The sequence below is a fragment of the Channa argus genome, chromosome 7, assembly GCF_033026475.1.
Source record: "Channa argus isolate prfri chromosome 7, Channa argus male v1.0, whole genome shotgun sequence".
NCBI classification, from domain to species: Eukaryota; Metazoa; Chordata; class Actinopteri; order Anabantiformes; family Channidae; genus Channa; species Channa argus.
Window position 1 is genome coordinate 23530486 of NC_090203.1, and position 14096 is coordinate 23544581.

General features: G+C 39.8%; 1 protein-coding gene across 3 annotated transcripts in view; it reads right to left on the reverse strand.

Moving 5' to 3' along the window:
- The window catches only part of cdk14 (cyclin dependent kinase 14), a 178621-nt gene that overhangs the window by 55998 nt on the left and 108527 nt on the right, over window positions 1-14096 (reverse strand). For all 3 annotated transcript variants that reach the window (XM_067510135.1, XM_067510137.1, XM_067510138.1), the window contains 2 exons: window positions 5895-5958; window positions 166-214 (listed from right to left, as the gene is read on the reverse strand). In XM_067510135.1, the coding sequence (XP_067366236.1) occupies window positions 166-214; window positions 5895-5958 (113 nt within the window). The remainder of the gene's footprint in view (window positions 1-165; window positions 215-5894; window positions 5959-14096) is intronic.

Below are 14096 nucleotides of genomic sequence, written 5' to 3' on the forward strand. Positions count from 1 at the left end.
ATGGAAATGAGAGGCAAACTGTGAGAGCTGTTAAAGGTTTGTATTCACTGGCTATGGGAATTCAGCTTTTAAGACATGAATGAGCATAACATAGCATAGCTGTACTCACATATGCACAGACAGACACACACAGATGCAAAACTATTACATGGGGAGTTGACTTACTTATTCCATGCTTGTCTGAGCTTCTTAGCGCTGTACACTGTAAAGCGATCTGTAATGAGAAAGCAACAAATAGTTCAATCTGTGAACTAAGACCTGCCAATTAGTTCTTGTACAATCATCTCATGGTTTCAAGTACACAACTTCTGTACTGCTCTAAAACACATTTAAAAAGAAGTGCTAAATACAGCAGCACATATTGCCAAAGTACATTACAGAGATCAGTCAATTAACTGGTACATTTATTACCTGCAAATGAACAAATGTCAAATGGTGTCACAGTATTTATTCTCAGAGTAATATGTACATTTAATATTTTTTTGATATATTTGAATAAACCATATTCTAGGGGAAGACTTCTTGTTTTCTAATCTGCTCCTGATTCAATTTACTGTTGAGACTGTTTCCTGTGCAGACAAATCAAAGACCATACTGTCGAACTGAGAATGTAGTCAATCCTTAACCATGGTCTTAACAAATTCAATGTAATGTACATTTCATCAACACAAGTTTTAAAAGGATCACAACAGTCAAAAAAAAAATACTGTTTAAATCAGAGCTTTCTGAAACAAAACCTTTAATTTGATATAATCTTTAAGTGTTTTTATTTGTAACAATAAACTTGTTTTTTATTTCATTGTTCTTTCGGCCACAGCACATCATTTTGTCCGCATGTTGATTTGGCACAGTTTTTGCGCCGGATGCCCTTCCTGACACAACCCTCCTCGATTTCTACCGAGCTTTGAGACCGGCACAAAAAAAAAATTTAACAGACCCAATTTAATGTGGTAAAAAAAAGGGAGGAAACTTCCAAGGCGGGTGAATACTTTTTATAGGCACTATATTACTGGCTGTGTCTACTGAGGTACATACAGGCATTTGAAAATGTACTGCAGAAAGTAAAATACAAAATAAAATAAAGATAACTAACTGCATTATATATTAGTTTGCCATACTGACAAGTGGCTGTTATAAATTCACAAATGTTTTTACTGTCTTGGATATAAAGGTTTGGTGTTGAGCCAGGCTCCATCATATTTTTGAGAGGAGTTTTGAGACTCCACATTTCCACAGCTATGCTTATTATGCTATGAGTGTGTGAGGCCCAGCATTCACCTAATCGCAGCCAAAAGTGTCATGTGGACAGAGTCAGGCTGAGCTGCCAGGCAGCCAAATACCACACAAGCTAGCCAGTCATCTAGCGAGCTAGTCCAGTTCCAACACTGCCAGCCTAATCCTAGTAGCCAACCACCCAACTGTCTGTCAGCATCAGCCTTTAGCCTGCCAGCTGAAGGTTGGTCACCCAGTTGAGTGCCGGGGCTGACCTTAACTGACCACAGCGCTTTGGCGGACAGAGGTGAAAGCTGTCAGTCAGAGTAACCACACATAAATGGAGGGAGGGTGTGGAGGTTAAACTGAAATTATAAAGCTTGATAAAGCTCTAAAATAAGCTTGATTTCATTGTTTTATTCTTTTAGCCTACATATGAATATGAAACATTAATACATAATTTAGTTGTTAAAGAATATATTTCAGAAAATATATATTAAAAGCGCTTGTTTAAATCCTAAACAAAATGTTTGGTACTTATATGGCCGATTAGTATCTTTCCTACTGTCCATGTTCAAACTGGTTAGATTTTGAACTAAAATACTTATTTTATATTATATCCATTTTACCGTGTATGGATTACTGATCAGTACTAGTGGCGATCAAGGGGTCCATTGGCCCGAGAATCCATTACTGGATTACTCCATTTCATGTTTGAAAGAGCTGAGTTAAAAGACACAAAGGACCAAAAATAGATGCACAAGAACCACAACAAGATGGAAAATGATAAACAACACAAAACTAACAAAAACAGGCACAAAATTACAAAAAAAAAGACACAAACTCGCCTAAAACAGACAAACAAACAAACATCCAAATCAAATTTCATTATTATAGCTCCATTCCCAAATAACATAATTGCCTGAGTGGACTTTACAATTTGTCAAACAACTCCCTCCGTCTTTGGACCCTCACTTCAGTTGTATAGCATTTTCCCACTTAGCTCAAAACAATGGTTTGAGCAATTAAATTAGCATCAAAAGCTAAATTAAAACCCCTAAAACATTAAAGCAGTTTAAAATGACACTTGCAGCTGCTTTCTTTAATGAGAAACTGACTCTGTATGCAAATCGTATATTTGAGTTGTATTTGTCTACGATTTGTATGTTTATTCTTGTACGAAGGTCTCTCTAGGTAGTTGTTTCCACCCACTTTTATTCATACAGATTTGCTATTAAAGGGTATATTAGCTTTTATTTGTATTGCCTGGCTGGATGCTTCTTTGTCTTCTGTTCAGCTGGAAAACAAAACCATTAAACTTAAATGAACTCAATTCCCTGCTTCAGCAAATAGTGATGAAAAATAAATCACTTCACATATAAAACCGGTCTAGATCAGAATGCAGCGTGCAAGCCTGACCTCACATATCACCAAGTAAGAGCAGAGTGGGGGGAGAGAGCTAAAGCGAGATATAACTGGAAGTGAAGAAGTATCTGTGGAACCTTTTCACAACCACAAAAATGTGAAAAATAAGTGGCGCCTTCACTCTGAGGTCAAGCCACACTGTCGTGTCTAAAATCCAAACTTTAGTGATGTATTGGATGAAATGAAAAAAAAAATAATAATATGGAAACTTTTATGCGTGTTAAAGTAGTGTTGAAATGTGATGAATCATAAGTAGAAAAGTGATACAGTCAGTGCGTGCTTCAGAAAGTGAGCAGAAATCAGCCAGCTCATAATAGGGAGGTTTCCAGACTGTTCCAACACTGCCATCTGCTGTTTATTACCCTGTGTGTAATCTGTTGGCAAGCTGAACACTGACCAAAGCTACTGTTAATAATTTTGAGATAACAATTAGGATATTGACTTCTGTCTTAGTAAGCGTATATTTGTATTTTAGTGAAATGCACCTAGGATGTGTGGTGTGACTACAAAGGAAACACCAGTTATAAATAGAGAACTAAAATGCATAAATACAAACCCAAAAAAATGGCTCTGAATTCATTTTGTCCCCACTTTAATGTAAGATTGAAGATTTGTGTTCGGTTTTATTATTTGGTCATTCATATACTTAAATGCATCTCCAAGCATTACAAGCAGAAATGTTTTAGTAGGGTTTTCGCACTGAGGAACATGGCCAATAATAATAAAGGTAATGGAATAAAGGTGGAATGAAGTAAAGGAGTAAAGGAAAGTTCTTAAATTTTAACCACAGCTTTTAACTCCAACTAAAAATAAGTAATAAATGACTGGGGAGTGTCATGATCAGGCTCTTCTGCTTCACTTCCTGTTCCGGACTTTTATTTTTTAAGCCCTTTTCCCCACTTCCTGTTCTCAGTTCATTCCACCACCTTCAACACTCATCACCAGTCCTAATTGCTTACACCTGTTCCCTCCCCGTTTCTTCCTGATGGAACACCCTGCCTTCTAGGTTACTACTAACTGGTTTTTCGCATTTGTCCTTTGTCTTTACTTTCCGTCCCCGTACTTTTGACCGTTAGTTAACCCAGTCCAGGTTCCAGTTTAACCCCCTTAGTAACTCTAGTCCCGCCTTGTTTTAGTTTTCCCTCTTATTTGTGTTCATGTCTGCATTTTGATTTATCCCCAAAGGCCACGTCAGCCTTTGTTGTTCTCCTCCTCCTGATTATTAGCATTATTATTTTATTTTTTTTAATTTTACCTCTCTGATGTTCTGAGGTCTTCAATTAATTATGATTAGATCTCATACTGGAACTGACACCGTTTCCCTTAATCATGTTTGGATTCTTAATTTCCCCGACCCTGATTAACATTTATTTATTTATGTTCCAATACGTTGTCCTACTGTCCTATCTTCATGCTTATTTTCTATAGCCTGTCAGCTTCACCCTTATTAAGGCTCTTAGTGCCAGTTTCTAGATCCTTACTTGGTTCCCTTATCATCTGTTGACATGCCTGTTTCCGTCCTCCTTCAGGAGTGAGTTTTTGTCAGCTTGTTCTGTCCCCTGTGTCTCAGAATAAAGTTTAATGTCATTCCTCTTACTGTGTTCACCTTTGTGTCCATTCTCATACACAAATCGTGACAGGGAGATGTCTGATTTGTATTTTTTTTATTGTTTACCTTTTACAAAGTTCAACCTTAAATGTACTTAATATTTTCAATTTATTTTATCTTAAATGTAGCCAGTTGTCCTTGTGCTGAAGATTCCACATATAATCAGCGGAACGTCCCTTTAACTGGATAAACTCTGCTAACATCTCATTCTTATGTTAGTTGCAGTGCAGCCATAAACAGATGCAATGCTTGGAGGCTGGCACCAGGCAAAGTAGCCCACGTGTGTGTGTGTGTGTGTGTGTGGCATCTGCACAGCTGTTCAACACAGTGTGTGAGAGGCTAACGAGAGCCAACTGTCGCCGTGGCCACAGGATGAGAGGTTACATTAGTATGTGTTGTGTGCATGTGACCGTGAGAGTCACCCCAGTTGGTCTCTAATTGGCCACTGGAGATGGGAGACGGGGTCACACAGCTTTGCGATGCCTCACTGCCCTGCACTCTCTGTCTAACCGTCTCTATCCCATCCTGCGTGTCCCCTTTCCTCCACTCCAGCTCTTCGTCTTGCCATCAGCTAGCACTAATCTGCAGTCCCTCTATTCATGTTCCCTCTAAAAAGCCCTAATGAGCTCCCAGAGGGGTATGGGCACCTTGGCAGAGCTGCCCCCCCCCGACTCCTGCTGCTGCAGCACTAATGGAGTACGGTGGGTTTCTAGTAGACCGTTCCGTACAGAGTAAACACGTGTACTGGACCAAATGTTGGCTCTGGTGCACACAAACATGAACACATCTGGTATTTTTCAACTTTGTCTGGGGTAATGTGTTAGCATTAAGCCTATGGATCAGTCCATTTAATACTGTTTCCTTACAATATTTAATCAAGTACTTTTGCACACGCAATACACAACCCATTTGTGTGTTCAAAAACAATTGATACTGATTACATTACATTTGTGGAGCCACAGCCACTTCATCATTGATAAAGCAGCTGCATGCTAACTCTTTGTTACACTCTCTTCAGTGAACAGAGGCCCAATGCAACCAGTTAGCATATATTAGCAATATTAAACAAAAAGCAAAAAAAGCCTCAATTCTCAAATTTGAGCATATACAGTACTGCAAGGGGGGAAAAGACTTTGTACTTTACCAGTATTTATAATTAAACAATTATCTCATGCTACTTTATGTTGAGTTACCTGCTGAGGAAAAATGGCGCCATGCGAACACTTTACCCTCCAGGATAATGGCTAACCAGTTAGCATATATTAGCTTCACTGAATACAAATAGTGTTAAGAGTCAATGCTAACACGTAGTGCTAGACAGCATATAGAGTTGAGTAAAATTTGTGTCATACTTTGCCATTTGTAACGCTTAAACATTATCTCACGACATATTATCTTCTTATGCAACTTTGGGCAGCCGAAAATTACTTTCTTACACTATATTCAGTCTGCTGTTTAAAAAAAAATAAAAAATGCTAACACTTACTCTCCAGAGTAATGCAGGCCCCATGCTAACCAGTTAGCATACATTAGCTAAATTGCGTAGAAAAAGTGATTCCTTTAGCTTATGTACATGGTAGATTGGTACATTGGTATAGGGTTAGTAAAGGTTAAAGTTAGTAAAGTGCAATGTACTGAAAGATCTCACCTGGTTTAAAGTGTGGCAAAGAGTTAACACCTGGCCAGGTATCTTCAGATGGGGTGCCGAGGACCTGGAAACGAATCAACAGAAAAATAAGGGATGAATAAAGAAAACTTTAATACATAGCAACCCAGCTTAAACCCAGTTTTTTGAAATGAACACTTTAGGGGAATTTTGTTGAGAAACTGGGGAGGGAGACACAAATAATTAATTGAAAAAGTAATGAAAGCAGATATATAGCCTGAAACCTAGACCACATATAAAACCTTTTCTCAAATATGCAAAGCAATACCCTCAATGCAACAGTAACATATAATTCAATATTGGTGTAAATACAATTGCAAAAAATTTGTATTGAATATTGTTCCCTTAGTAGACAAGTAGACAATTATCTGAGTGTACGAGACTCAGCACTATGATAAAATTCCATGCACAAAGACAACTCAGTGCTTGAGAAATACTCTTGGATTGTATATATTTTATGGAATGGTGACTGAGTTTGTCACACACACTCACACGCACACACACACACACACACACACACACTCAGCAAGAGTTTATAAAGACAAAACCCAGAGCAACGGACATGCCTTTTACATGATCCATCACAGTGGAGCACCATAATAGTTTCCAGATTGCCGAGTTGTCCATGATTTGCAGCACACTCCTTGCAGCGGAGTAGCTGCTTAGTATAAACTGTTGGATCTTTACTGCCTGCTTGAGGACAAAATGCTGGAGGATTGCTATGATAAATCCTTTTCAGACGTTTCAATTGGCTCGACTTGAGAGACAAAGAAAAAAGAAGAATGCAAAAGTTGAAGCGATGTATCTCCATAGAGGCTTCACTCCACTTCACTTACTTTGGTTATGGTGTACTTTTGGTTTTTCAGTTTCCATAAGTTGACACCTATGTCACCTATGACCCTCTCCCTGTTATTATGAAGTTAACGGCTCACAAATTATCACTAGTCCTGTGAACATAAAGAACTATGCTACATTATCTTAATTCAAACAAAACACAATCTCAAGTGGTGGAATGCAAAAAAAAAAATGGGTTGTTTTGTGAAAAGTAAGACATACAGTAAGTAAATCCGTGTTATTTGAATGTAACTAGAGCAATGTACAAAGACAAAGCTGCTTGTCCAGCTTATGTTGGCTTGTAACTGACACAAATGTTTATCACAGGTGATGTAATAATCACATACGCCACTAGAGTGCGGTAAAGTACCATGAGGTGTTTCAATAGAAGCGATCTAGCTGCTCTTCATTTCAGTTTTTCCAAGCTGAATCTTGCCTCCTAAAAATTCTGCATGGAGTTTTAAGGTAAGAAAGATCAGTTTCTTAATGATGGCTCAGTGCTCAATACTGTCACTTTATATGTGGGGCCTTCGTCTGCATCCGTGTGAAAGTTCTTTGTCAGGATGCTCAACCTTCAACTTCCCCTGCACAAAACTTTGGCATCTGTCAATGACTGTAAAGGGCAGAGGAACATTTTCTGTAGAGAAACATGAAATGATGAAAGGAGAAGAAAATTTAAGATCACAGATGAAGAGAAGTGGCCAGCGTGCTGCCTATAGCCAAGACACGATGAATCGAGACATGATGAGTCTTCTGCAAACAGTGGCGTACAGGATGAGTTATGAAGGAGAAGGAAAGGTTGTGGGAGTGTTTCAGGGTGGACGGGGGAATGAGGGGCCATGCAAGTAGATCTCAATCTAGTCCATAGAGTTGAAATCGGCCTGCATTATTGATGGAACAGTTCAGTGGCCTTTGAAGCGGTTATGAATGTCTTTATGAGGACTTCAGAGGGGGAAGAGGAGTGAGGCAGCACTGCTGGGGGTGCAGGAAAAAGGTTGAATACCACCACCAACAGATGCCACCAAACCATATTACTTACCTAACAAAGATGGAACAGAACATATGGTGCCTATTATAACTAATAAACAGCCATGTAAACAAGTAATCGGTGTGTGAGGGGTGTCATGTTATATTTTTTGGTTTGACTGTTTAGACAAGAAAATATGATCTGAAATGAAACAATGACTGAAACTACATACACATTTCATGATAAAGTGACCTAAATAAATTTTTTTTTGCAACAAAGTGACTCAGATGGTGGGGGTATGGGACCAGCTATGGTCGAGAGTCTTTATTAGGTGGGACAATCCCCATTTTTCTGTACCTCATGAAAAAAATGTAGAAAGCAAGGACAGAACAATCCATAAGGGGGGGGGGGGGGTCTGTGTTTTTCTCAGAACATGATAGTGTGCATGGAAAGTGAGAGAGAAAGGCCTGACTCCGAGGAATTTCTGTGAGGTCACAAATCCTGACCCTGAACTCTGCACACAAACACCAACACCACTGCAATCTATGGTACAGACCACCCACTCGGGCAGACACAAAGACCGGGCTCTCACATCATACTGTCGCATAACATTAGTCTGGAACCCAATGGCATCACTAGATACTGGGTTTCTTCTGCCTGGAAGATGATAGGAAATGGATGACAGAAGAATTGATTTCTTTCTGGTGAAGGATATCCACTTGAAAACATATCAGAAAGGCAGAAGGTAGAACTGGGTAAGTACTGAGGGTTACCCAGAAGTAAGAAGCCAAAAAACTATTTAGAATTTTTCAAATAATAATAACAATAATAATAAGTTAATAAGTTGAATATTAAAGCTGCAGACACTGCTCCCTGTAGCTTCTTTTCCGATTCTATGCCTCTTTGAGAAGGGGGCAGGTTTCAAGCTTGCATTTGTTCCCTCACGTCACTCTCTTAATCCATACATAACTTGCAGAACTGCCCCCAGTCACAGCTGTATCCAACCCCTGCCTCATCCACATTCCTAGCTCTACTCTGTCTTTGTTCCGGCACTGACCTCGGCCTTCATCACCTTCTCTTTTCCAAAAACCGCAGTCCCACCACTCAGTGCTCTCCAACCCCAAGAAGATTGGGGTCACCTCCAGGCAGGGGTCAAATGGATCAGAACCAGAGCCAAGTGGATCAGCTGTCTCCCACAGCGAGCGGGTGGAATGTGTTCAGTAAGCCCTAAATATCCTGTCTGTGACATGAGCATCCATCTGCTGAAACCCAGACACAGCGGCTGTTGGTGAAATGGCATTATTCAAACCCCCCCCCACTCCCCACCCCCTACCGAACAGCTTATTGCTCTCTCCAGAGGAAAGACGGGCTCACATGTGCACTGGCTTACTCTTCATCGCAGGAATACACTGTGTACTTGGCTTCTCTGCCATACAGAGAGCAAGGGGTCTGTGGATTTTACATTACGCAATCACTCTGCTGCTGTTATGAACCTACAGTATTGAAAGTTACAGGACAGTGAGCTCCTGCAGGTAAAAGGAGCTTAATGATACCAACTTCTAGTATTCCAGTGTTACTTTAAGCATTGTTGCTGACTAAGCAGATCTAAAAATGACCAGGGTGGGCTGTGCAATGATGCCATCAGTCCACACAGAAAATGTGTTTTTTATATACTGGAGGGAAACTGTAATCAGATTAATCAGATTGTGGCAACAGGAACATCAATGGAACAGTCCTAGGTGCAACATGGAAACATCATTGCAGCTTACTCTGATCAGTAACTATAATCAGCTAATAATATTACGTAATCTACCCAATGTGCTGGTACAATAACTAGTCTTGCAGGAAAAAAAAAACATTTTTTGCAGTGTTTTGTTTTTCTTCTCTTCCATGACTGTCATGGCTGTCAATGTGATTGCCAGTGCTCATATTTCACCCCAAATTGCAGCAATTTCATTCAAAATAATGTGAGGCAGCTCTTTGTCTTCAAGGTAAGACGGTAACACACTAATGCACACACACATTCCCTTCTGCCTGACAGGCTATTTCCTGCAGATAGACCTGTCCATATTCATATAGTTCTTCCGGGGGGGGATGCAATCTTCGGTGTGGTGACAGCTAGTTACCCAGCGAGATTAAGCCTGGCCTCATCCAGCTCAACTTTAATTCACACAGACACATACGTGAGCTCGAGTGGTATAGAGAGACACAAAGCCATGTTTACACCTGTCTAAAAGAAAGCAAAGGCATAAATATAAAAACTTGTACGAAAAACCACAGTCATTACGAGACACGAGCACACACCTGAAACAGAGGCTTTGAATAAATAAAAGTGTGTACTAGCACCCTACTCACCCAGACGTGCCCACGCTGCAGTGCAGAAATGGTGATAAGCCCAGGAAATGGCACAACTTTAAAGCTGTCAAGCAAAACAACACTGTGGAGGTTTGGTATCAGAGGGAATTGGCCCTGTGACAATATCGGGTTTAACAAACACATACAGAAGAGAAAACCCATTTGAGATTTTATTTATTTATTTGACACGCAAGCCTGAGTCAATGTTTAATTGTTAATGGGCACATTAGCCAGAAATGGAAAGTGTCGCAAGCCTTTTCTTTTTCTTGTCCTCACTTCCAGGGACGGCTGGATGTTAGTTTTAATGGGACCATATCCATCCGGTTAGGATTTACAATAAAGTTGATGTTGAAAAGATAATATTTCCTTATTTTTTTTAGGCCTAACAAAACTTTTAGTATCATTTAGTGACAGGGAAGGGACCTATTGATTGACTGTCAATTCTGCAAAAACTGGTACAAACTGGTCCAATGTCAGTAGTATGAGCACAAAGTCTTCATTATGCTGTCAGGTATTATCATCTATGGATTTTGTCTCCTAAACATTACATTCAATTTCAAACTGCAAATGCACATATATTTTGTAGAAAAAAACACAACTGCGTCTGAATAACATAACGTGGATATGTTGAAAATGCACATAAGTGACAAAGATTCTGATATTGAATATACTGCATTAATAAAATGTATCCAGACTACATATGTGAACATCTGATGTAGCGGCTTCCAGTGTGGCCCTGCGATGTGCAACCGGTTATAAAGTAAGGTACTTTATTCCTTAAAAAAAAATTGTATGTTGCCCTGGAACATAATCCATTCTGTGATTATGCCATTTTTAGGGGACAGTGTTAGTATTACACCAGCGGGTATGAACCATACACATCCACCATTAGTGAAAATGTTTTAAATTCACACTACCTGGAGTTTTATTATTTCACTCCATTAATGTACGATGTAACCAGAAAGCCAACAACAGACATGATTTCTGAGATCAATCAGGGGCTGAGCTGGTGTAAAAACACACACATACTGACAGGGTGTACTGCACGCTTCAACAAGGTACTGTATAGTTGATACAAGTGCTGACTGATGCAGATGAACATGGACTCGAGAATCAGTCCAATTGATTTTTCTTAGTTACCAAAACAGGACCCACTTTAGTTTCTTGCCCCATCTGACTCAACAAAGGACTAATGGTGACCAAAACTACAGAGCAAGGCCCACTTTGTTTGTGTGGGCAAGAAAAGTGTATCCTAAAGCGCTTGGGACCAAGTCCTACCAAAATATCAGGTTTGTTCAAGTTTGACCAGCGTCACCCAACGGTTGACGCTTACTGTTTGTACTCAGCCATTGGGTTTCTTACAAGATCTTTTGAGACTGTGTAGTAATCTGACCACCACTGACAATATTTAGGTTCTTGGAACATCAAATAGTGCAACTTGGACAGATCATCACTGATGTGTTGAGACTGCCCTGGAAAGACCCTGGAGTCCACCTCAGTGGGTTCACAGCAGGCCTTTTATCCGTGTTTTAAATTCCTCTACCAGTTCTAGATATTTTGACTTCTTAAACTCATGTGGACGCTCAATCTGGTCTCCCAGGGGCTAATGACTTCCAACATTAGGACTTGCTTGGAACAATCAGATATTAAGACCAAATCCGGCCAGACTATGGTTGAAAAGGTACAAGTCATACAATGTAGACTATAAGACTCCTAACCACCAATGTCCAGTGTCACTCACCGATTCCAAAAATTCCAAAGAATTCCTCAATGAACATTAGTATGTGCGGGACACATGCTCCATTACACCGAGTGTCTGGCTGACAGGAGGAAAAACTCCATGCCAACTTGTGACATTCCAGCCCTGCAAATATTACATCCAACGTGCCTTCTTGGCAGGGTGCCTCTGAAACAGTGATGAAAGCTGACCTTTCTCTTTTTCTCTTCAAACAACATGGCCTTTAAGGTGCTTCTGACTTCGCATAATTCATTGATGGTGCCCTTCACACGAGTCTCTCAGGCTGTGCATTCAAACTCTGACCTGTCTGACAGCCTGCTAGCAGAAACACAGGGCTGTAGAGATGAAGAGGGGGCAGCACGGATGAAAATGTCAGCATCAGGCTAACTCTGACAGGTCGGCTAGTTTTGGGATCACATGCTGCTTTGGCAAAGCTGCATGCCTGCACATTTCCATATTCATCTGTTTTCCCTCCAGCTGACAGCTGAATACACACTGGCACACAAACATTTAATGTGATTTGGACGAGAAACAGGAAAAGCCCAGTTTGGTCCTATAGAATATAATTAGTGTTTATTTTATTTAACCAGATAAAATTGGGATCATTGTGATCGAGACTTAATTTACAAGGGTGACCTGACCAAGAGGTCAGCCGCATGCCATACGAAATTATTACATTTTTAAATACAAATTACAAACAAGAAGTTAAAATAAATGATAGTTTAGGTATTGCATACACTTTAGCATTGATAAGAGCAGCAGTTGAGGACAAGGTAACAATGTAAAAACACGAGCACTGTCCAATGGATTCTCGTTGTTTGGTGATTAGGAAGAAATGAAGGCTTCAAGTGAAAAGAGTTTTGATACCTTCAGCCCTGTTTGGAGTGTATTCCAAGCAGAGGGGGCAGCAAAACTGAATGCTCGCTTCCTCATTTCAGTCTGAAAATGAGGAACAGTGAGTCGATAAATATAACACGGATGTAAAGCATAATGGCTTTTGGTTCATTGTAGAAGAGAGCATAAATATAACGGAGCCTCATAAATCACCAGCATCCAGTGAGTATACCTTTGTATGCTCATTGAAGGCCACTCAGCTTTGCCTTGCAGTTCACAGTGACGCGATAGGCGACTACAACCCATAGTATTTAGAGACTAGAGACTGAAGACATTTGGTTGGGCACTCGTGTATTGCACATCTCCATAATCGAGCAAAGGTAAAAAGGTTACCGATACAAGACATTTACGTGCTCTGAGGGAGAAGGAGGATTTGCTACGATAACAAAACTCGAGCTTCACCTTCAATTTGCGGATCAATCTGTAACTGAAAACTAACTCTATCAGTTTCCCTCTATCGGCAGTTGTTGTTTTTCTCGACAGAGTATTTCTGGTAACCCACATGAATGTGAAAATACCATGACTTCGGATTTATCTTTTATTTATCTTTATGCAGTGAAACAAATTTCAATGTCTGCAGATGAGACTGAACAATATTAAAAGCAGACTGTAAAAACCCTGAGGCCTGGGAGATTGAAGAAGAGCACCAATAAAGTACTGTGTCATCTGCATAAAAATGATACAAGGCAGTTAAGAGGTTGTAACACACATTATTGATATAAATGGAGGACACAATGGGTCCTAAGACTGAGCCCTGCAGCTTTCCTTTAGAGACTCCTTGGAAGAAGGAGGTAGAACCAGCCACTTGAACACACTGTGTTTTATTTTAAAGGTAGTCGACAAACCAAAAAAACAATTCATAACAAAGATTTACATTTATTCATTTAGCACACGCTTTTATTCAAAGCAACTTGAAAGTGAGATTTGATCAAAAGGCTGTGATCAACAGTGTCAAATGTCTTAGAGAGACCAATGAAAGGGACACACAATATTTTTTTCAATCCAGTGCCTAAATAAGATCAGTAAAAACCTTTAGTGTGGCAGAATCAGGGCTGTGTTGCTTTCTAAAACCAGACTGCAAACTGGATAAAATACTGTTTGTTTCCAGAAACATCTTACGTAGGTCGCTAACTACCCTTTCAGAATTTTTTGAAGGAACACATAATTTAGAAATTGGTCTGTAATTATTTACTTTGTAAGGTTACATAACAGCTTGGCTATGTAATCTGCAGCCAACTGCAAAAACAAGGGGTCTAGTTTATCTGGACCAGCTGCATTTCTGGTATCCAGGTTTTTCAGCGCTCTGTAAACCTCAGCACAAACAAAGATGTATTTGAATATTAAGAAAATAGCTGTACTGAGAGGATATGCAACTTTTAATGCTTATTAATTTTTC